General features: G+C 37.8%; 1 protein-coding gene across 2 annotated transcripts; it reads right to left on the reverse strand.

The window, feature by feature from the left end:
* Nucleotides 1-805: 805 nt before the first annotated feature.
* LOC306884892 (tripartite motif-containing protein 66-like) lies at nucleotides 806-24,428 on the reverse strand. 2 transcript variants are annotated; one of them, XM_079441130.1, is made up of 19 exons: nucleotides 24,036-24,428; nucleotides 17,640-17,973; nucleotides 16,845-17,010; nucleotides 14,387-14,516; nucleotides 14,045-14,161; nucleotides 13,652-13,766; nucleotides 13,280-13,426; nucleotides 12,882-12,999; nucleotides 11,327-11,982; nucleotides 8,667-8,873; nucleotides 7,041-7,131; nucleotides 6,873-6,957; nucleotides 5,760-5,940; nucleotides 4,979-5,676; nucleotides 4,771-4,891; nucleotides 4,528-4,602; nucleotides 4,290-4,442; nucleotides 1,824-2,065; nucleotides 806-1,348 (listed from the first exon to the last, which is right to left on the reverse strand). In XM_079441130.1, exons 2-18 carry the CDS (start codon nucleotides 17,646-17,648, stop codon nucleotides 1,826-1,828), a joined length of 3,309 nt encoding a protein of 1,102 aa, XP_079297256.1. In that variant the 5' UTR covers nucleotides 17,649-17,973; nucleotides 24,036-24,428; the 3' UTR covers nucleotides 806-1,348; nucleotides 1,824-1,825. The 2 variants fall into 2 exon arrangements, with proteins under 2 accessions (XP_079297256.1, XP_079297257.1); XM_079441131.1 differs by having other exon boundaries at nucleotides 806-2,065; nucleotides 24,036-24,423.
* Nucleotides 24,429-24,844: the final 416 nt, after the last annotated feature.

The raw sequence follows: 24,844 nt of genomic DNA on the forward strand, positions 1-24,844 counted from the left end.
TCTGCTCTACGGGAAAAAGCCCTCACAATACTTGCTCACACAAGGAACACCAATGAGTCACATATATCCACTCTGGCCAACACCAATACTGCAGTTCTGTGACTCCCATGCATTTAGAGCTATATTTCCTCAAATAATGCTTTAAAAGGTGACATGATGTTTTAATCAGTTCTCTGAAAGTAAAATTAAATTAGAAAATGTAGTTGGAACAAACCTGTTTTCAGATGAGGCCTAGTGTTTGTGTACCACTTGCCAGGCTCAGTATTTGAACCCCTAAATGGACCATTTACTTCCAACGGAATAACACACAAAAAAATCTAGGGCTATTTGATGCTGAACTTTGAAGTTGAATGAGTATGTTTATATGCCTATCTAGGGTTTTAGAAACGTTTCAGTCTGTTAACCCATCCATCTCTTTAAAAAAAAAATCAGTGATACATTATGAAAAATCTATTTTACAATAAAAGTGCTTTGTGTATATATGGCTTTGTGTATGTACCTTTCAGGTTTTTAAGTGTTTAAAAGTTGTATGTCTATCTGAGCTAATGTCAGTTTCCTTAAATTGTAAATGTCACAGGAAAATTATTGGTGCAGTAGGGTTTGTTGATTTCAAATTATTTTGAAAATTTCCAGATGTAGTTTTAAACTCTTAATTGTACATTTCAATCAAAGCTAGAAGTTACAGTTGTTTTTGGAAAAGCAATTACTTGCATGATTAATTTGTGATAAAATGAGTTTACTTCTGGCCCGCAATTTGGTGATAATGCTAGAAAGGCTTTCAGAAAAAAAAACACGTGTATATTTTGCAATATCTTGAATTTTCATTCTGCAACGTTTCATCCATAACTGACTGTATATTTAAACAAGTCTGATTTTAAAACCATTAGGGAAAAGCAATGTTGTTTGTGCAGCAGAAGGAAACATCAAAGTCTGAATCGCATATTTACACCATAGAGTATATATATTTTAAGACTAAATACAATCCAGCTAAAGATAGTAAATAGCATTAGAAGAGGACTTAACATGATCTGCACAGCAATTTCAGCAATTAAGACCAATATTACAAAATTCAGAAGACAAATACAAATATTAAACCTGTTTGTGAACCACATGCTGGAGGAATATGCTGGACTATAAGGTGTTCCATCCGCCTGTGAATTTTTTTACAGTTCTTTTTTCTCATTAGTCAATAAGCATTTAAAAGATTAATTTAAAACATCACAGTTGTGTAGCAACCGCCTAATATTATCCTTCTTCAATTCTAAAAAGGGTACATGGGTTTCAGTCACATTACGCACATCCTCCTGCCACTGAAAAAGTCCAATATGAACTAATGTGTTGCCACAGGCTATATGAAGTGCTCCCTCTACAGGTCAATAAAATCATCACAGTAAAACAGCTGGAAAAAGTACCTCATTATAAGGGATATTTGGATAAAAATATGAAATTTAGAGCAAATATATTATATAATATTACCAATTAATTTTGCTTATCTATATTTACTAAGTAGCAGTTGCCAGCAACCAGTCAGCTATCAAATTGATTGTACAATTTAATGTAAGTGTAAGGATTGGAATAAATACTAGTGCAAGACCTTAGGCGAAGTCTGGAGATAGGCTTATATCAACACCTACCCACAGCTACAGATAACCGCATAACACATCAACTGGTTATAATTTGTGAGATTAGTCCTCAGAAAAAGCATATACTGTATTTCAACATCAATCTTTAAAAAACAGCAAGTCGCCCAGGATGGAAAACTCAGAGCGAGTTGGTCAAAAGTTTCTATACATATATATATATAGAGAGAGAGAGAGAGGCACAACTAATAGTGATTTCTCCTCCAGTTGAGGGAGTGCCTTCTCTTCCTCTTCCTGTGACTCTGCTCTTTTCTCTCGGGCCAGGGAAATCCAGTCACCATAGCTCTCTCCAGCTCCTCGTAATCCTCATTATCTGAGTCCTCCTCCTCCTGGACAGGGCAGATCAGATCTGGGAAAACCTCCCTCAGTTTGGACGTAAAAAAGGACTGTAGACTGTGGCCTGCCTGAGCCACCTCTGAGTCAGGCTGGAGAGAGAAAGCAGCGCAATCAGCATCTAACTGACCACTTAAGACCTACAGACAACCATATGTCTGAGTATATTCCTATACATATTTAATAGTATATCCAACTAAAGTAAATGATCCTCCTACATGCCAATAATGTCCTACCATATTGATGTTCATAAATAATTGCACCAAAATCTACAAAAAATTGATTTTTGTCTTGTTTTCCCACAAATGTAAGATATTAAATGTAGAGACTACTTTATTTTTATAAGCATAAATTTAATAAAATTTAGTTAAGAATGGTGAAGAACCGTTAAAAGGCTCAAGGAGAGCTTCTTCCCCCGAGGCTGTGACCCTTCTAAACTCCACACCACTAATCTAACTTGCGCCTGCTCTCTTACTGCATTGGTCACAGTACTTTACAAACATGTATTTGCACTATTCATATTTTGCACAGACTGTACATTGTTCAAGCTATTACACTGTACACTGTCTAATGTTGTTACTGTACAAAGCCCAGTAAACTATTCCTATACAAATATTATTGCACTACTGATATTTTGCTTAGACTATACATTGTTTAACAATACTATTGTACACCAACTGTATTTATTACCACTGTTCTTCATTGGTGCTGTTCATACTGTACATACATACACAGCACTCCTATTTATATTCTGTACATACTCTGCTTAATATTGATTATAGCAACTCCACTGTACATACTGTAAAGCTTCACTTACTCTGCACTTATCTGTATATAAAACATTATATTCTTGCACTTCTGGTTAGATGCTAACTGCATTTCATTAGCTCTGTACTTGTACTCTGCATAATGACAAGTTTAATCTAATCTAATTTTAATAAAAATAAAAAAAATATACAATTTTGGTAAAACGTATCTTATGCTCATCAAGGCTGCATTTATTTGATCCAAAATCCAATTAAAACAGTAATGTTGTGAAATATAAACACAATTTAAAATAAGGGTTTTAAGAAATATTAGTAAATGCATTTCATTCCTTTGATGGCAAAGCTGAATTTTCAGCAGTCTTCAGTGTCACATGATCCTTCAAAGATCATTTTAATATGCTGATTTGGTGCTCAAGAAATGTTTCTTCTTATTATATTATAATATATAGGATTAAATCAGTATTTGCTGCTTAATATTTTTGTGAACTGGAAAACATGATACAGTACCATTAACAATTTGGGGTAAGGTATACCAAAGAAAGAAACAAAGAAAAATTGATACTTATATTCAGCAAGGATTTATAAAGTAAAGACAGTAAGTAAAGACATTCATAATGTTACAAAAGATTTCTATTTCAAATGAATGTTGTTCTTTTGAACTTTCTATTCATCAAAGAATCCTGAAAAAATATATATCAGTTTCCACAAGAGCATCACAATGATAAAAAAACATTATAAATGATTGAGCACCAATAATAACTGTTAAATAATTGAATGCCAGATAAGAATATTAGAATGATTTCTGAAAGATTGTGTGACAATGAAGACTGGAGTAATGGTTGCTGAAAATCAGCTTTACTACCAAAAGAATAAATTAAAATAAAAAAATATATTCAAATAAATTCAGCCTTGATGAACATAAAAGCCTTTAAAAAACATCAACAAATCTTAATTATTCAAAAACAATTGACATGTAGTGTATATTAGCAAAAAAATATTTTGATAAACAATTATGCTTCTCAAGCAGATTTATCTTTATCTTTTTGCCACAAGTAAACATGTCCTCCTTAAGAGTGATGTGAGTAAATGGACTGGGGGGCTTGAGCACATCTGTCCATCATGGCTTGATTTCATGCACCTGTTTCCAATCGTGTAGCTGCATGGCCACATACTTTTGATAATGCAGTGTACAAAAAATAAAGATGGATTTGGAGGATGACAGAGTGAGATACTGTAAGTAGCCACTTATACATTCTTGTAATTTGATTGACAGGATTGGATGAACAAGCTCCTCCCAAACTTACTTTCAGGACTTAATTTATTATACAATGCAAATACACAGAATGAACACAAATGAGTATAGTTGTTTTGTTTTTTTTAGCCTAATCTATTAAAAATTTAATTTCAGCTAAATTAAACAGGATATTAAAAAAGTAATGCATAATCATTATATCCGTATGCCGTCTGAATGTGAATCAGTTATGGAATTAAATATTCACCACTAATGGCCAGGAGGAGGTAGATTAACAAAATAATGCATTTCACTCACGTAGTTGAACTTGGCACAGTTTTTAAACATGAGCAGGACATCAGCCACAAACTCTTGCGGGGAATGATAGTGTGTGTTGCTGGTTCTGCTGAGCCTGTTCCGAATGACAGACAAATCCATGGGTTTCTTGATGATCTGATAATAATGACGGGCCTATAATAGAAAATGAACAGATATAAAGATAGATAAAAGAATCATCTACAAATATAAAATCATAAGATATTAATTTTAAAATCACCAGAGGGCTGACAGGCTCATGGAACGGAGTGCTGAGAATGTTGCTGAGGATCAGCAGCGCCAACTTCTCACATTTCTGTGATCAAACAGACAAGTCATCCATCAACAGAGATATTTCACTTTTGTTAGACAGACTGTAAATCTCTTGAGGGAGGAACTTTTTTTGGATTTAGACTCCCAGATCTCTGAGGTCACAGGATTAGTCAGAGTTAGATGAGATGAGACTCTGCATCCCTTCACTTACCCTCTGGTCACACGCCGACAGCCCATATGGCAGCGAACCTGTGGACATCTGGTCATTCTCACAGTCATATTCCACCTCTGGCTGCTCCACATCCCTGCACAGGGTGCAAATCCAGTCGCCTCTGTGGAAGCCCGAGATGATAAAGGTTAGCTTCAGTCGTGAGTAAAGACACAGGGGGATATGTAAAGTAGGAGGGAGAATGGCTTACGTGGGGAAACTATGGAGAGGAGGGACATGGCATGACATGTGAAAGACTTTGGGGCAACGATCACAGCAGAGAAGGTCTCCTCCGATGAGACAGACCGCACAGAAGTCCTCATTCTCTATCTCAGGGCTTTCCTCTGCAGGTTTATGTTCAACGGTAGGTTCTGATACAATCTCAGAGCCGGCGGCAGGAGGGAGAACCGGCTGCTCCGCTTCCCATTCAGACTCCAGTTCAAGATTCAGAGTAACTTCGGCCGTGGAATCTGGATCTGATTCAAATTCCTGTTCAGAAGCTGAGAGTACCGATTCAGGAGGCTGCTCTGAAATCACATCCGATTCAGATTCGACCTGCAGTTCGGATTCAGCGCTCGGATCTGACTCCTGCAGGAGCTCTGATTCCACATCTGCATCTGAGCCTGCTTCAGCTTCTCTTGTGGATTCAGTTTGGAAATCAGAACCTGCCACTGATCTGAGCTCAGTTGAGGAGTGTATTTCTTCTGTGTCAGGTTGTAAGATAGGGTCTGAATCATTAGAGATGGCTAGTACCCCGGACTCTTGGTTTATGTTGCAAAATTCTTGCACAGGAGGCTGAGAAACCTCAAGGGAGCCAAATGATTCACTGCTATGCAGATGTTCTGGTGATAGCTGCTCTATGGGCGACATGCTGTCCTCTATTTGAACTGACTCCTTATCCAAAGTTCCCTTGAAGGATATTAAAATTATTATTATGATCTGTCAGATTATATAAAACCTAGGAAAGCATTTAATCAACATTAAACTGATACCTGAGAAGTGACCTTTCTCTCTAGCACCCTGAAGACAGTTTCTTCAGGTTTGAGTCCAGGCTCTGTTTGAGAAGTAAGGTCTGTGCTCTGATGGTTCTGTGGTGGATGTCGTGACACTAGGATCTTGAGTCGCTCAAGACACACAACTGGAACCTTCGAACCATCTGGGGCTTCTTTATCACTGTAGGGAAAAAAAAAAACGTTTCCAGCAATTAATATAAATAAAACCTAAATCATGTATGACTTAGTGCAGTATTGTGTTCTTTTAGACAGGAGTGTCTCAGAGCTGCTCGGTCCACAGTAAATGCTGCTGCACATGAGTTTGGGATGCTTACCTGTACATCTTCTCATACTTCAAGGGATAGTTCACCTTCGGGTTGCTGGTCCCCATTGACTTCCATAGCATAGAAAAAACACTATGCAAGTCAATGAGGACCAGAAACTGAAGGTGAACTATCCCTTTAATGAGAACTACTTATAAACCGACTGTTGTCAACAAAGGATAAACTCTTTGCAGTTTTCCTCCAAAATAAATGCTCAAATGCTTTAACATTTTAAAAAGATATTATTGGCCCAGTTTCAGGGTTTAGCCTAAACCAGGATTAGGCCATAGTTCAATTAGGAAATTTAAGTAATTTTTATAAACATGCTTAGACAAAAACATTACTGGGGTAGATCTTGAGACAAAACAAAGGCACTGATATATTTTTAAGATCAGACAGTGCAAGTTTATTTCAGTTGAAACAGCTCAGATTTACATTTAAGTCTGGGACTAGCCTTGTCTGTGAAACTGGGGGATTAAGATATATATTAAGCCATGACTATTAGTATTTAATTTTTACAATATTGTACCATTTATTATTATTATTATTATATTTTTCTCAAAAACAAAAATCTACAGGGAAATATTGCAATAGTGATATTTCTTATATAATTTAGTATTTTTACTTGTATAATAATAAAATAATTATAACCATAATAAAATATTGAATTACATTATTATTTTATAGTCTTATTGATATATAATCACAACATTTTTGCCCAAATTGTGCAGCCCTATAAATAGGCACATTAAACCTGGAGCTTTTTCTGTTTTTAATTTTTAAATTCTACCTGGTGTCTGGATCTTCTTGAGACAATCTTTTCTTCTTTCTGGTTTTCAGCCTTCTGTTCTCATAGGCATATGCATATACGTTATCTGAAACCAGGAAAATGCCATTTAGACTGATTAATCCACTGCAAAGTGTTAATTTATTTATAAATCATAATCGGCCTCTTAACCTGGTTCAGACTTGTAGGTAGTCAGAGAGGATGCAGTGTGACTGTTTATATGTCCTGGGATCATCTCAGAAGCATCGAGCCGTGCACAGACCTGCAGAGATACAAGAAGCAAACAGTAAAATTAAAGTCATGAAACACTGCTACTTTGATGACAGGTAATGGATGCAGTGATGTCACAACATCAGCATGCAGACTAAATCAGCGAATATGAATGTGAAGCAACAGTGAACTTGTTAAACTGAATACAATCAGTTATGTGGGCTGCTGCATCTAATTTGTTCTCAAACAGAAAGAGGTTAAAGAAACTGTTTCCAAGACAACAGTTATCTTATTTGATGTACATCATCTGGTTTATCCCTTAAAAGGCAAGTAACAGGGCTGTGAGCACTGGAACAAAGGTGTTTTGCACTGTATGACAGAAATGAACTTTAAAAGGAATCGTGATGAAAAGCAATTCAGGACAAGAGCATTTCATCAATGTCAATTAATATTAATATAGTGAATTATTCATACCAATGTACTATTCTTATCTAATTACAAATATATTTTCAAAAAAGTTTGTGGGGTCCGTGTTTAACATTACCACTACACCTCTTTGGTATTTCACACTGAAAAAAAATAGGTGGGGAAACAATTTTCACTCTTGATAGTATATTTCACAATTAATTACAAAGAAATAATAACTCATTTAATTAAATGTGACCTTTTGAAGTAGAAAACCTGAAATAATATTTTCTTGCAAAACATTCTAATAATGTTTAAACAACGATAAAAGTATTTATTATTTAATTTGTGGAAATTGGAAGTGTACACAGATAAAATATGCGGTCACACTTTATATTAGGTGGCCTTAACTACTATTTACTTACATCAAAAAATAAGTACAATGTACATATTGTGGTCGTATTGCAAAACCCTTTTGCTACTATTGTGGTGGGATATTGGTAAGGTTAGGGACAGGTTTGGTGGTAAGTGTAATTATAAATGTAATTACAGAAATGAATTACAGATGTAACTACATATAGCTATTTTTAAAAATATAAGTACAATGTAAAAACATGTATGTACATAATAAGTGCATTGTACCAAATGATTAATTTAAATGTAAGTACATAATAGTTAAGGCCACCTAATATAAAGTGGGACCAAATATGCAATTAAAATACTTATAAAGTTTAAATAATTAAATTGTTTGAGAGTGAATTAAATTAATGGCATAAATGGCTGCCCACTGCTCCGGGTGTGTGTTCACGGTGTGTGTGTGTTCACTGCTGTGTGTGTGCACGTTGGATGGGTTAAATGCAGAGCATGAATTCTGAGTATGGGTCACCATACTTGGCAGTATGTCACTTCAAATTAGTAATATTGTTTTTTTGTTTCTTTTAAACCACTGCACTAACACAAGTCTCCATGTCTACACTCTTAAAATGAAAAGTTGTCATTTTGACATTGATGATTCCATGAAGAATCTTAACATCCATGGAACCTTTCCATTCCACAAAAGATTTTTAAAATGTTGCTGGTCCTTTTAAGAACTGTTCACAGAGAGGTTGTTTGGGTTATTTTTCAATGGCATCGCTGTGAAAAGAGGGTATGTTTGTCTCGCCACGTATATAGAAAGTTTACCTGCTGCGTTGTGCATCCCTGGTCCCCAGCCACTGTTTCCAGGCTATGAGCAGCCCTGGTCGGCTTGTCTTTACAGAGCCTTTTACGAGGTCCTCTGGGTCCTTTTGAGGTAATCTGAGACTTGGTCGCCCTCTTCGAACCGGAACGGCTCTGACCATCACCTCCTCGACCTTGAGCCCGCGTGAACATCTCCAGCGCTGAGGATCTCTACGGAAGAGAGCCAAAGTCTCATTGGCGCAGCACTACAACCATAGCAACAGTGACAACAGAAGACATGAAGGTGAGGAACAACAACCTTGAGTGTGACAATGCACACTAGCTACACCAGTTTGGAGCAAAAGCCAGCACAATCACATTTTTCAAACGCAGAGAGAGCAACTCTGAATGCTACAAAATAATTCTCCTGATTATATATAATATATAACTTAACGTATGTAAATCCCACATCTGGGGCATGGAAGGCTTCTTTGAATAAGCAGCATTAACACATCAGAGATTAGACTTTCTCTCCTCCACGGCCCTCTTCTTCTCTTGTCATCGTTTCACTAATGCGAGAAGTTGTAGAAAAGCCCAAGCGACTGCATCCTTCACTAACACGACAAATGTCAGAGTTGGAGGCAGCAGCCCATGCGCTCGACGTAGCCCCTCCTCCATCTATCTTGTTTTTTCTCTCTCTCATAATTACCTCAGGATTAAAAACACTCACTTGATAGAAGCCCAAGAGGAGAGGGTGGAATGAATCAAGCTGTGGAGAGTGTGTCTTGCAAGTATGTGTGGGTGCAGGGAGAAGGTAGGAGGTCTCAGAGACTTTAGAGGTAATCGTGTGGGCTCTACAGCGAGATGAAGAAAAATGCAACAGCAGGCTCCTTCAATTCCCCTAGCTTCTCATTAATGCCAGGTTAAGTAAATATGTGGTTGCACCCAAGTGCTTTTCCCCTCCCTTTAATCATGTCACAGTTATGGGCTGAAGATGATACATAAAAAAATAAATATTAGACTAATTTTCCTCTGGAGTGCCAAATCTTACAAGGAAACTGATTTTGATTGGTGTTTGTCCTAGCAAGATTGATCAAAATACTGACATCAAGAGAACTAATAATAACTTCTATCGCCTGATTTGGTTCACGTCCAATACTGCTTGAGGAGCAGTTGCTGAGCAGAGTGAGTTTGTGTGTGTGCATGTGTTATTTTGTGGTCTTAATTGTTTTTGAGCTCACACCACAGTTGTCCTCACTTATGTCTCACCATCTGCTTGCAGAGGTGCTGTCAGTAGCTGTCAAGATGAAAAAAAATTACAGCTGCATAAATAGAGATGATACTGCCTGGAATGATTCAATTTCCTCTTTCTAAATTAATATTGAGAGCGGTGGAGCTCGTTTCGATGTTGAGTTCACTGTTCTCACGCCGTCATCCACTCCAAATACACTTAAAGCACAAGCACAACAAGAGCAAAGTGAGCAAATGTTTGAACTGAAATAGCAAAAAATAAAAATCTACAGCAAATGGGTGGTTGATGTGAGATGTGACAGTGACAGCAGTGTGAAAACATGTCAGAAGTGTGATGTGAACTTGATCTAAAACCTTTTTCTTTAATTATTTATCTTTTATATAATATTTTATAATAATAATATTATTATTTAATATACAGTATACAAGTTTAAATACAACAGTTAAAATAATAATATAATATATAACACTAAATTATTTATTTTCATTACTGAATAATTACCTGTTGTTTTTATGACCTCATACAGCATAAAAACATTTTTACTATATTTTTTGCTTATTATTACTACCAGATAAAATATTTTAGCTTGGCCTAAGTATGAAAATGTTTATAATATTCATAAAATGTATAAAAAGGCCCATGGATTTTATTAATTTACATGAATTTTCCAGGTCTATTATTAGTAGTAGTCTACCTCATATCCCAGGGTTTTTCAAGTGGGAACTTGTTTTTAAAGAAAAAAAGTTTTAGTTTTAGAAAAACCATTTTTGAGGCGGTGAATTAGAATAACAAATATCTATTGTGTTTAATTGTTTTAGCTTATTTTAATTGTTGTTGTTGTTGTTTTCTTAATTTAAATAATTTTAAGTCATCTTGAGTCCCCCTTAGATGTTTGCTGAAGCCCACTAGTGGGTCCCGGCCCCCTGGTTGTGAGCCACTGTCATGGAGAGACTACATGGAATATCTGTACTTCATAAATTAATTTGCTGCACCACAGGACAATTGAAATGAGTTGTACAGATGCTACTAGATGATTAATAATAGTCATGGTTAATAATAGTTAAAAAATGACCTGTCACTTTACTGAAAATGTATACTCTCCATTCATTCATTCATTCATTCATATAAGTTTTGAAAAAAAACCTTGACACGGAAAAACAAATGATCAACTACCAAAATGAAAGTCAGTATACTGTAACGACCCAACACTTGAGCCCTGTCTAATGCTTCAGCACATTTGTAGTGCTGCTCGATGGCCTTTTAATCTGCTAGGACTTGTGGTGTGGACCAGTTAACTGTGTAGTTGATATGCAACCATTGCAAGCACTAAAGAGAACCAGGCCTGAGGATTGTGGTCAGTATCGAGCACAATGAGACCAAAGGTATTGCTTTGCAAAGGACAGATAAACGACAACACATAAATTAAACTCACCCTGTCATCACCGATGCGAGCACCGATAGGCTGCAGTTCAATCATGGGCTGGTTGCTGGTTTCTGTGGTCGTCTGCACTTGAGCCTGATTGAGAACATGTGGCTGCTCTCTGTCTGGTGATGCTTCTTGCCCTGTAGCTGCTCCGGGTGCACATGTTTGCCCTCTTTCACAGGGAGGCTGGCCTGATGCAGAGTTTCTTCCGTCCATGGCAGCATGGTTGGAATTAGGAGGGAGCGGCTCAGGCAACGGGTGGTTGTTGGTTCCGACAGGCTGTCGAGGTGAAGCGGAGATGGTTCCATGCTGGACAGGGTCAGATCCAGGGTGAGAGGTGGACTGTGGTAGAGGCTGAGCTCCAGGCAGATGCACCGGGACAGATGCATCAGCCTCCCAGCAGCTGTGAAGAGACGGCGGGGAGCTGCGCCTGGCGGCCTGAGGACACTGGGAAGGGAATTTATCCAAAGGGACAGATTGAGTAGGTCTGCAGTGAAGGCAGCAGAGCTGAGGCTGGCAGAAGGTCTGGCAGGCGCAGCCAGGTTCCCGCACCGCATGGCACAGAGGAGGCATTGCTATGCATGGGACAGGCTGGGGTCGCAGGATACTGGGATGACCCACAACCTCTGGGTATGAACGACTTCCACCTTCAACAACCAATTGACCTAAAGCAAGGAGGATTCATTACAGTGGTGCGCGGCAACAGATATTCCTCGAACATTTCATTTGAATTTTTCTCCACTAGTGTTATCTTGTAACAGTAATCTTGTACTAGTGGCGAAAGCATTAAAAAAGGTATTTTTATGTCCTCAGGGATAATAAAGACGAGAGTTGAAAAATGCTCATTATGATGCTAATTATTTATGATTATTAAATATATATGTGTATATATACACAGTAGTATATAGTCTATAGTCTTTTTTCATTGTCCAAAGACAGATTTTTATGTATTTATAATTATTATTTATTTATAATTATTTTTTATTATTGTAATGGTTTTAACTGAAACATACTGTTTACAAAAATACATATATACAGATACACATTTTATATATATATATATATATATATATATATATATATATATATATATATATATATATATATATTAAAATTAAATGTAACGTTATTGAAATTCATTAATTATTATGACATGACTAATTTCAAAGAATATTTTCATCAAAACTATAACTAAGAAAAGAGGTTTAAAGGCTAAACTCATTTTTTTAATGTCCAACTGACATTGTTAGTTACAATGTTCGCCATTTTAAATGAATGGAAGTGATGATGCCATCATGATATTTTGCATAATGCATTGTGATTGGCCAGTTTTTCATTTTATAGCCACCTTTACACTGCAACCAAATTTCATTTACACAGAACCAATGTCTAAACCCTAAGCTCATCTAAAACTTTAAAACCAGCTTTTGAGGGCTTGAAAACACTGGAATTTTTTTCCTGGAATGTGCCAATCTAGTTTAACATTATCCTTGTATGAAGAACACAGCATATATAAAAGTTAAAAAATAACCATCTAATGGCATTGTCCAATAGCTCAGTTTACCTAACGTGGACATCTGCTTGGTCCAGAAGCTGGCATCCCAATTAAACTTGATTTTCAGTGGGGTCCAAACCTCTGAGAGCATCAGTGGCTCCAGTAATTGCTGCATCTGAAGAGCAATCTGACAAATGAATTATAGATCAAACCTCATTACAGAGACACCGAGTTATAAATATTGCATACAATTCTGGCAGTGAAACTGAAACTCTTTCTGCACTGTCTCTCTATTTTTAAGTTTGTGAGAAAATGATTAAAGCAAGTTCTAAATGCAGCTGCAAAAAAGAGGTGAGGCTGCTTTAAACTAATAGTGCTGACATCTTTTTGAGACCTGCCAGAAACTTAGCAGGCAGCTGCCAGGAATCTTAACATTTGAAGCCCACTTGGACAGGAGAAAATCCTACCAGCTCTTTGCTGAATAGCAGTGGATTGCGTCTGTGGTGGGCTGTAGCCCAGGTAATGTAGTTCTGCACGTGCTCCAGCTGGCTGCACAGCTCTATGGCCCCCTGCAGCTGGTCCTCCAGACGTTGCTTGAAATCATTGGAGATACTCTGCAACCGGAAGACAACGACAAAAACGTGGATCTCCACACCGCTTTTCCTAAGATCCCCATCTGCTTGTCACTACTTGGCAGAATCTACCTATTTTGCATGATTAGCTCAGAAGATGCAATGTTCCGCACGCTCCATCACCACTACATCCATGGATGTTTGGAGATGAATACGTTTGGAGCGGCACAGAAAGACGGAGAGGGAAACGAGGGAAAAAGTAATTACCTCTAGTTGTTCTATTAATAGGTTGGCCCGTTTGTTAAGCTCGTTCATCATAATCATCTTAGCCATTTTTATCTGGTTCTCTGCCTTCCTCTGCGTGATCTTTATACCATGGAGCCTGGACAAATGGAAAGAAAAACGAATGGGGAGACGGTTGAGGGAGGATAAACAAACCGATATGACCGGTACATCTGGATGCTTGAACATCTGCCGAAATCATTCAAAGGAAGTAATGGATCTTGTCAACGTCATTGTGCTTTACATAAACTATGCTTGTTGTCTTAAGAATCCCATCTGGTCACTTTTCAAATGAGTAATGGACACGTGTTGTTTAACTAGCATCAATGCTAACATTAGCAGCATCGTGGAGATGGAATAGGTGGGGTATCGCCTCACCTGCCCTGGATCTGTTTAGCGGTGCTCTCCACAGCAGATCTCTTCTCCTCCACTCGGGCCATGAGGTTCTGCAGGAGCCAACGCTGGTCTTGCAGAGCCTTCCCAACATGCACCAGTCTAAAGATAAGAAACCAGCAGCCAGTGAAACACCTTTGACTCTTAACGTTTACACACAACACGCTCGATAGCATATTTGTTGATACGTGAGAAAGTGGCCTCCTGTTCTGTCTGCATCTTTGCGCATGTGTTTAGGAAAGCGTATGAGAGAGAGTGTTTGCATGTGTACAAGAGCATTGTGAACGTGGCCATGCGTGGCAGTGGGTATGTGTCTTCTACACATACCGATGGTCTTTGTGGGTGGACAGGTGACAGATGCTGCAGGCCATGAGGTCGCACGTTTCACACAGCAGTTCCAGAGGCTCCTGTTTATGGAGAGGACACATGACAACTGCATGCCCGCAGCAACCGGCTCCTGAGACACGCAACACAACAGAAGAGAGGAAATGAGGCCTAATTAGCTGATTCCCATAACGAAACACATTATCTGTAATCAAGAATCAAATATTTAAAAGAAATGTTACAATGGAAAAATGCAGGAAAACAAATTTGTTAATAAGAGCATGTGGAATCTCTCCGAGTTATGCAGGTTTAATGAGGCTTTAAGTATGTTCAAATCATTTTGACCAATATAGCACAACCTCGCTTGGCCTCTTTGAGTTATGCTAGCTTCAATTATTTTTAGTGGAGAAACAAAGCACATCAAAATCCTTATAAATATTTCTGGACGTATAAATGCATAATTTTTCCAGCAAAAGAAAAACAGACAAAAATGGAACGCAGCAGATGTTTGATCAATCAGTTCATGTCTCATTAAAAGCCCTGCCAATATGAGGAATGTAACTCTACATGTGCTTTTGAAGAGCCAAATAAAGTAACATATACTGCTTTCATGTGTGCCTTCAGAATGGCCCACATTTCACATACACCTAGCACTGGACATTTAAACAATATCACATCAGAATGCTAAGTTTACATGATCATGCAAACTACGTACATAAACAGACAGCTTTTTAACTATTTTATTTTAAATTTATTTTTAAAATATCAAGTGTTGTCAAACGATTAATCGCGATTAATCAGATCCAAAATAAAAGTTTTTGTTTACATAATATATGTGTGTGTACTGTGTATATTTATTATGTATATATAAATACACACTCATACAGTATATATTTTGAAAATATTTACATGTATATATTTATATAATTTATAAAATATATTTAATATACAAATATAACAAATTTTTCTTAAATATGTACGTGCATGTGTGTGTATTTATTTATATATATATATATATATATATGCATAATAAATATACACAGTACACACACATATATTATGTAAACAAAAACGTTTATTTTGGATGCGATAAATCGTGATTAATCGCTTGACAGCACTTAAAATATTACATCAGAATGTTAAGTTTAAATGATCATGTAAACTACATACACAGACAAGTTATAACTACTTTATTACTTTATTCTATTTTATATATTTTTTATTTATATTATTATAATTAGTTTTTGCTTTTGAAGAGCCAAATAAAGTAATAGATACTGCTTTCATGTATGAATGAATTTTAAAAATAGCAGAAAAAAAAGAAAAAAAAAAAACTAATATCAGAAAACCTACAGGCAAGTTTTAACAGTTTCATAATTACAATTACATAAAAATAATATAGTTTTTTTCAATAAAATTAAAGTTAAATGACAATACATTCATATTTTATTTTTATTAAAAATATAACAAATTAAAATTAAATACGTTTATTTAATATATATATATTTTATTTTAAATCTAAACCTGTTTGTTTCTGTTTTAGATATACAAATAAAACCCATGAGAAAACACCAGAGAAACCTGGCGAGGTTTTCAAAAAACGTTCCAGAAATTCGTTTTTTTAAATAAAGACATCTGCATTAACCTGGGCTGAAGCAAATGGCGTAAACAAATAAATCAAAAATTCTCATTTCCATTCCATTGTAGCAAATAATCTAAATAAACCATTATTACTTGAACAGTCCCTTTGCATACATAATTCTGTGAGCAGAGACAGTTAGTCAGGCAGAATGCAGAACTCCATTAGAGATCAGGGCCCTCAACCGACAGCGCCTGTCACACTGGATATACAGTCTGTCTATCAGAAGCGCCGGCCGGCTGATGCTGTGACAGTGTAGGGTAGACAGAGACACACTGACACATTGCACAGGGAGAGATGTGTTAAAGTACAAGACCACAGGCTCCAACACTGAAGAGCTTCCACTGCCTCAGTGCATACTGGTGACCGACCACATCCTGCTTCACACCCGCACTTCTGTTTCTCTCACACTCTACCACTCTTTCTTTTTCTTTCGTTCTTTTATCACTCCATCTCTCATTTTCTGTTGGGACTTGTGGTGTTGTTATCGTACGTTAAGTGGATTTCAGATCATCTTGAGAGAAAGCTCAGGAGTATCGAGCTAGCGTCGGACAGGCTGGCCAAATTTGTGCTGCGTTTGCTGAGAGAATCAGTTTTAGAAAGTGGGTCACATAAAAAATACAACACTACAATACATCACAGGATAATTATTCAGACTTATTATAAAATGCATTATTCATCGAGTTAAAGAAGAGGGGTTAGAAAAATATGGTGCGGAGCTGATAATGTCCGGTGGCCAAGAGCAGAAATGTGCAAGCAAACAGCCGACCTGAGGTATAAGAGGAAAGTAATTACAGATCGGTAAAAGAAAGACGCTCTTGCCTATTTCAGACGGTGATGGAGGGTCTCGCGGCTGGTGCTGCAGGTCAAAGGGTTGAGTGGAGCTTCTCTCATGCTGATGCAAGTCTGTGCACTGGAAACACAGCCACTTGTTGCAGAAGGTGCACAAGCTCTGTGCCATCCTGGGCTCTGAACACTCAGAACAGCACTGCAGATACATTTAAAATGAATTAGATTCTTTTGCATTCCAATAGAGTAGGATTTGCTGACACATCTGTCAGCCACAAATGAGCAGAAATCTTACCTCCACAACCAATCTAGCAGGCATAAACTGAAGCAGCATCTTTAATATCTCAAGTAGCACTTCAAAATATCAAAAGAACACCTTTTGAAATCTGAAAACGCTGACAGTTAACGGATATCTTCTTTTGTGCTTGACGGATATAAAAGAAAGTCATACAGGTTTGTTTTTTTGGATGAATTATCACTTTAAACTACTCAAGCTGTCCACTGGGACTTAATATTCCTAAACCATACACTGTTGTCATGAAAAACAATATAAAGTATTCATTCTGAACCCTGCACTTGCTGTGCTTTAATGACTCATTAGAAAGCAAAGCCGCTTGTTTAAAGGATGCCAAAAATATTCACATTTGCATTTCGCGTCATTATTTCCAAAAAGCATAACTGTCAAAACAATAACACATCATGCGTCATCTGTGTGTCGCAAGAAGCTGCAGTTCGCTGATTATCTCGGTGTCAAATCAAAGACAATTAAAATCTCACAGATTCAAGCTTGCAAAATCTTCCTAAAAATTTAGTGCAGAAACGTCTTACCTTCTCCATGCCGATGGCGGGATATGGATTCCTCTGCGTGTACGTGTGAGAACGATTGTGATATCCAGCAGAACAGCTCTCGCAGCAGTGAGGCAAGGACACTGCAAGCCTCTGACACAGCTAGAGCTCCACACCACACTGTGACAGCTCTACCTGCGGCAGGAAGTAGTGCACACTGCACACTTTAACCCCAGCGGAGTAGACTCCTGAGCGCTCCTCCTCGTGTGCCCTCAGCCGTGGCCGGCGTGTAGCTCTCCTCAATGGCTTCCTTCAGCTGCTCGGATCCCGAATCCTTCCCTCTGACAGCCACCATGATCTTTCATCTTAAATAAGCCTGTTCATAATAATTGGGAATTAGGGAGGGCTGATAATTATTATTTTTTCTGGGACAAAATATCCCCGGCAGCCCTTGTTGCCAAAAATGGAAGGGGAGAGGTGCCAGATGACCTACAATATTTAAGAGAATCGCGCGGAGGAGCGCAGGCAAAGGGTGTGAGATGGATCAGGGATGAGGGAACACGTTGGTGCCCTCCTTCCTTGCTTCCTTAGATCAGCACTAGTAAGGGACAGGTCCCTCCAGACCGGGCCCGCTCCCACGTAACATGCTGAAACCGGGTCAGCCTTCTCCAGGAGCAGATGGGAATTGAGATGTGCTCGCACAATGCCCTGCAAAGCGTGAAATCAATTATGATCCTCTCACACTTGCTGTTCTCGAAAGAATTTGGAGGCATGACTCCCTCCAAATTTTTCGCAGGTAGAGATATTCAACAACCGATGCATCAGGCAGGTGTGCAGGCAAACGGGATTGGAGGAAACTAATGAAACCGTACGTAACCCAAACTGACATTGGTGTCGTGCGGATCCCCTCTAAGAAAGCACCTCTACCACCGTGAGTCTGCCTGACAACAACCCCTGCAGCCTGACCTACAAATCTGACAACTCTCTCTTCCTCTAGAGCTGCTCATGGGAGCTTAAAACCATCCGATTCCCCATTGTGTACCCACAGACCCACTTTAAAACACAATTAGTCTACCCAGCCAGTCTTTCTCTTGTTCTTCGGGCAGACAGGCATGCTTGCATCTCCCTCCTTGCCTTCCATGCCACTCCATTTGGCTTTTAAAACAAAAAGCTCACGCACTCTCTCTCTCTCTCTTTGGTCTTACTACAAGAGATGATTCCTTTTCTCCAGTAAGTGGATTCAGCACGAGTATCTTTCTGCCTGAACAAGCACAGTCATCTCTAGAGGAAGTACATTAATAGAAACTTGAGAGGAGGTTCCTCCCCTGGAAGAACACCTTAGTAACATCCATTAACATCATTGGTTATGAGATCATGACAGGGGAATGGCAGATTTGCCCATAGCAGATGGTAATGGCTTAGTACAGATTATTCAATTCATTACGTCTTCACTTATTACAAGTGAATGTTTATTATAGCCAATTATCGCTTTGGAGATTGCAGTTCTAACATGCACAGAGAAAAGGCCTTTTCTTGGTAATCTGAAAGAATGAAGTATAGTAAAATGGTAATCTGTCGTGTCATTTATATAAGTGATACGAACTTAATCTAATGCTTAAATTACCATTGGGCCTCTGAGATGATTATTTCCTTTTCATGTGTAAATATGCAGCCATTTGTCTAGCGAGACAGACAAATGGCATTTAATTGTAGGATAGTGCAATGAAGTGATGTCCCATTAAACAAGCTACAAATAACCAAACAGTTGTCAGACACATGATTTAGTGCAAAAATTGAAAAGAAAAAAAACCTGCCAAGACCTTCAAGCACACACTTGAGGTTTCTTCATAAGGAGAGATATTGTATGGATGGTTTCAAGCACTTTGAACTGCAGCTGCTGGTGTAATAAAAAAAGTGATCATGCATTGGGACGATTTCAAAAGGAGTCATTATCATTCTAACAGGTGAAAAGGAAACACTGAAAACATAACTTGAACATTTACATAAAAAATAAAGAGATATAAAACCTTTTTTGAGATGAAATGGAATGAGTTTTTTTTTTATATTTATATATACAGGTGCTGGTCATAAAATTAGAATATCATGAAAAAGTTGATTTATTTCAGTAATACCATTCAGAAAGTGAAACTTGTATATTAGATTCATTCATTACACACAGACTGATATATTTCAAATGTTTATTTCCTTTAATTTTGATGATTATAACTGACAACAAATGAAAGTCCCAAATTCAGTATCTCAGAAAATTAGAATATCAATTAAGACCAATGCAAAAAAAAATATTTTTTAAAATGTTGGCCAACTGAAAAGTATTAACATGAAAAGTATGAGCATGTACAGCACTCAATATTTAGTTGGGGCTCCTTTGGCCTGGATTACTGCAGCAATGCGGCGTGGCATGGAGTCGATCAGTCTGTGGCACTGCTCAGGTGTTATGAGAGCCCATGTTGCTCTGATAGTGGCCTTCAGCTCTTCTGAATTGTTGGGTCTGGCGTATTGCATCTTCCTCTTCACAATACCCCATAGGTTTTCTATGGGGTTAAGGTCAGGTGAGTTTGCTGGCCAATCAAGAACAGGGATACCATGGTCCTCAAATCAGGTACTGGTAGCTTTGGCAGTGTGTGCAGGTGCCAAGTCCTGTTGGAAAATGAAATCTGCATCTCCATAAAGTTGGTCAGCAGCAGGAAGCATGAAGTGCTCTAAAACTTCCTGGTAGACGGCTGCGTTGACCTTGGACCTCAGAAAACACAATGGACCAACACCAGCAGATGACATGGCACCCCAAACCATCAATGACTGTGGAAACTTTACACTGGACCTCAAGCAACATGGATTATGTGTCTCTCCTCTCTTCCTCCAGACTCTGCGACCTTGATTTTCAAAAGGAAATGCAAAATGTACTTTCATCAGAGAACATAACTTTGGACCACTCAGCAGCAGTCCAGTCAAGACGCTTCTGACGCGGTCTCTTGTTCAAGAGTGGCTTGACACAAGGAATGCGACAGCTGAAACCCATGTCTTGCATACGTCTGTGCGTGGTGGTTCTTGAAGTACTGACTCCAGCTGCAGTCCACTCTTTGTGAATCTCCCCCACATTTTTGAATGGGTTTTGTTTCACAATCCTCTCCAGGGTGCGGTTATCCTTATTGCTTGTACACTTTTTTCTACCACATCTTGTCCTTCCCTTCGCCTCTCTATTAATGTGCTTGGACACAGAGCTCTGTGAACAGCCAGCCTCTTTAGCAATGACCTTTTGTGTCTTGCCCTCCTTGTGCAAGGTGTCAATGGTCGTCTTTTGGACAACTGTCAAGTCAGCAGTCTTCCCCATGATTGTGTAGCCTACAGAACTAGACTGAGAGACCATTTAAAGGCTTTTGCAGGTGTTTTGAGTTAATTAGCTAATTAGAGTGTGGCACCAGGGGTCTTCAATATTGAACATTTTCACAATATTCTAATTTTCTGAGATACTGAATTTGGGACTTTCATTTGTTGTCAGTTATAATCATCAAAATTAAAGGAAATTTGAAATATATCAGTCTGTGCATAATGAATGAATCTAATATACAAGTTTCACTTTTTGAATGGTATTACGGAAATAAATAAACTTTTTCATGATATTCTAATTTTATGACCAGCATCTGTATATAATCCAGTGATATCTCACCCTCATTATGCTGTGGAGATGAGCAGAGATAAATGTGCCCAGATTAAGAAAAATTACCTATGATAAACTACCATAAAGACAAGCTATCGCAGAATAAACAGAGCAGTCTGTCTCTTTCTACATCAACTCAGCGCACATGAGTAAAATATATAGGCTATATTCATACATAGACTACAAATAAAGTAATTCTTTAGCAACAAAGGAAGTAAAAACTTTCAAGTACTCCAGAGTGCAATCTGGACGATTGGGGCGGGGCGACAGGTGTCGCTCCGCCCACCCCCAATTCCATTGGTTTATAACCCGACAAATCTTATTGGTGAAGACCCGAGCATGCGCATTCATTTGTGAACGATTTTGTAATTGATTTGGCCATATTACAGAAGTATTATGTGCTAACTCTAGAGTCATAGGTCTATCTTAATTATTATCTGTTTAGTAACCATGGTAATTTTAGTCAGATGAAGTCATTGTTTACAAATAAACTCTTGATGACAGCACCTCCTGGTTCTTCAGGCTGAATAGCGCTTCATTCGTATTTCCTTGAGGATTATTCCTTGAGGATTATATTTGCTTGGGGATTTTATACGCAAATGACGATAATTTACTGTATTTTAGAAATGGACAAACACGAACATACGCGGCTAATTTTACGTTTTAAAGCACAACGGGTTTTTGTTGTTGTTTAAAGAGATGAGTTAGCCTACGTTGCTCAATGCGTCACAAACTTGTAGGTTATAAAGTGCTAATAAAATGTTTTCATGGCAAGTTCAATGTTTCCTTGTTTATATCTTAATAAAATATTTGAGCCTATTTGATTCTCTTACAGTTTTTAAAGGTTCTTATCTTATAGTAAATAAGTGTCCGTGACATCAGATATTAAAAATCCAATTATTTATTTATCCACACCCTCACTGTGTGCGTGTTCTAATCTGTATACGGGATGAACTTAGACTTAGTTATTAACACTCGATCATTGCAGCCACATAGACCTGCATAACTATCAAATATTAAATCACTCAGAGCTGTAAATAATTATGTGCAATAGGTAAGCTACGTGAGCACTTTTAATGAGTAAAAGAGACCTTCTCTGTGATTACTATTTATTTTTTTTATTAATGACTATAATAACTACTAAAAATCTAAAGTCAGTAGGCCTAATATAGTACAGTGATTCCTGGTTCTTTTTAAAGGATTGAGCTACAAAACCAGTAATTTAATTTGTGCCTATATATAAAAGTATAAATAAAAATGTTGCAGAGAAAATATGTGAACATTTAGGCCTATTGCTTAAATACGCGCTAAAGCACATTTAATAATAATATTTGATGTAATTCAGATTTAATAATAGCTGTTTCAGTAAACAAAAACATTTAAAATAGGCCTTTTAAAAAATAATAATAATAATTGTTTCAGGAAGGTTTTTATGTTTGGTATTATTGTCTTATTTGTCACCGCAGTTATTTTTTAAAATAAAACTATTTGCGGGTTTGTCCTATATGTCTTACTGACAAACAGTGAATTATCATCATATCCTAAGTTTTTGCTTATCCACCGATCCTAAAATAAAGAATTTAGGCTACATATAAACAGTGGATCATTTTCATCACCATCGCCCAGCTAAAACTGCTCAATGTTAAAGTATGTCTGCTTTTTGTACTGTGAAAAGTGCAATAATATCTGACTTCATTTAACGTGCTAAAAAAAAACACATTTGCTAATTGATTCGAGCTAAAATCGCTGTTGTTAGCTCTTAATATTTCTGTAGTACAGCCAAACAGCGTAATCATTTATAAAAACGTATATAAACGAATGCGCATGCGTCTACACCAATAAGCTCTGCTGTGTCATAAACCAATGAAATTGGGGGTGGGCGTGTCGCCCCGCCCCATTGTCCAGGGTGCACTCTGGGGCTAGTCAAAACTTTTGGGGATGGTGGGATGGGTGGTCTAGTAAATGTACATTTTCATACAAGTATATTTTTAATACAAGTAGAGATAGGCCTATAATAAGTATTTAGTTTGAAAATGGATTTCACAAATGAGTTTAGAATGTAAATCACAGTGCGTATGATGTCACACTGAAGCTCGCCCGAAGGAGGTAACCATAACACTTCGCTGCTCACGCTGGGTTAAGGTGAAGCTATGTCCACAAGTCATTATGGATCACTTTATAAACCTAGAAATATACCAGCAGGAAAAGATTCTAGCGTTAGTTTGAACCCCTTTAAGAACCCTAACCCAAATTACAGTTTGCGTTGCAAGACGAACCTGAATAGCTATTACCGCCCCCAATAAATGACCTTTTTACATTTAGGTTGCATTTAATTTAACAGTGGTCAAATTCATCCTTGCACAGAAAGCTAGACAGATTCTGCAGTGATAAAAGGTTGTTTCTTTAAAATTCCTCCAATTATTCACTTATTTACTTTAAAAATATAACAAAATAATAATTTACAGAATTGACCAGGCTATTCCATAGAAGTACTACTTAATAAAAACCACCACTGAGGAAACATACGGACGCTTTAAATATGACATGATATGCACATGTGTAAGTTGCAATGTGTCAAAATGCGCACTAGACCTCTGCGTTTTTTGGAAGAATCTTCTCGCACACCTCGCACAGATGGGATGGGACTGCACAGCATTCGTGTTTAGCACAATATAGATCGTTACTGAGTAGAACCACACACTGACGATGTCAAATGAAATAGTGATGAACACATGCACACATAATGAGAGTTTGAACCGCACCTTGCTTCTCTTGAAGAGGCACAAATCCAAAAACCATCCTCCTCCTGCTCCTCTTCGGCGGCTGGAAGCTTACAGCGATTTCAGCAATGCTTCAGTGACTAAATAGCTTGCTATCACAATATCCTTTAAAGTCTTTCCACCTCTGGAGACTGTATTTCTTGCATGCGTATGATTTTATTCCCTCTATCGTTTAAATACTGCAACTGTCAAAAGGCAAAATTGTACATGCATCTATCTATAGTGCAGATGCACAAGTTTCATTGTGCGGTCTCTAGGAGATCTGCCATGTGTGGAAGATGTCTACATAGCGCCACGTAATCAAAGTTACAACGAAACCGAGCGCGTTATCAATCCCGTCCTTCACCTCCTGTATTTCTTCGTGATACGCACCCTGCGTTGCGCACTAAAGTTCTCTACCTTTAAATGTCGCTTGCATCCAGTCCAGCAGATGTCGCCTTTGTCTCAGTGTCCTTGTACTACAGGTGAGGGAATAACGATTGTAGATGCAAGATTTCCCATTTTACCGCACCGTAAATTTACTTATTTTCAGCAACAGACAGAGTAGAAAGTGTTCAGTTGCTTGTCTAAAAGAAATCACTCTTGGTTTCCATTTGACTGCCGTCTTTACTGAACTGTCATATTTTTCTTGGTATTGCTACGATACCTTTGTTGTGGCACCTATGGAGAAAGATGTCGGATCTGCACTTGCTCTCAGTGGCTTTGATAGAATTGTTTGAGACTGTACTTGCTGAGAAAGCGTTTAAAATAAACTGAAATACCTGCCAATGGGGAGTGGACTGTGAAAACGT

The sequence above is a fragment of the Barbus barbus genome (genome assembly GCF_936440315.1).
Source record: "Barbus barbus genome assembly, chromosome: 2".
Classification (NCBI taxonomy): domain Eukaryota; kingdom Metazoa; phylum Chordata; class Actinopteri; order Cypriniformes; family Cyprinidae; genus Barbus; species Barbus barbus.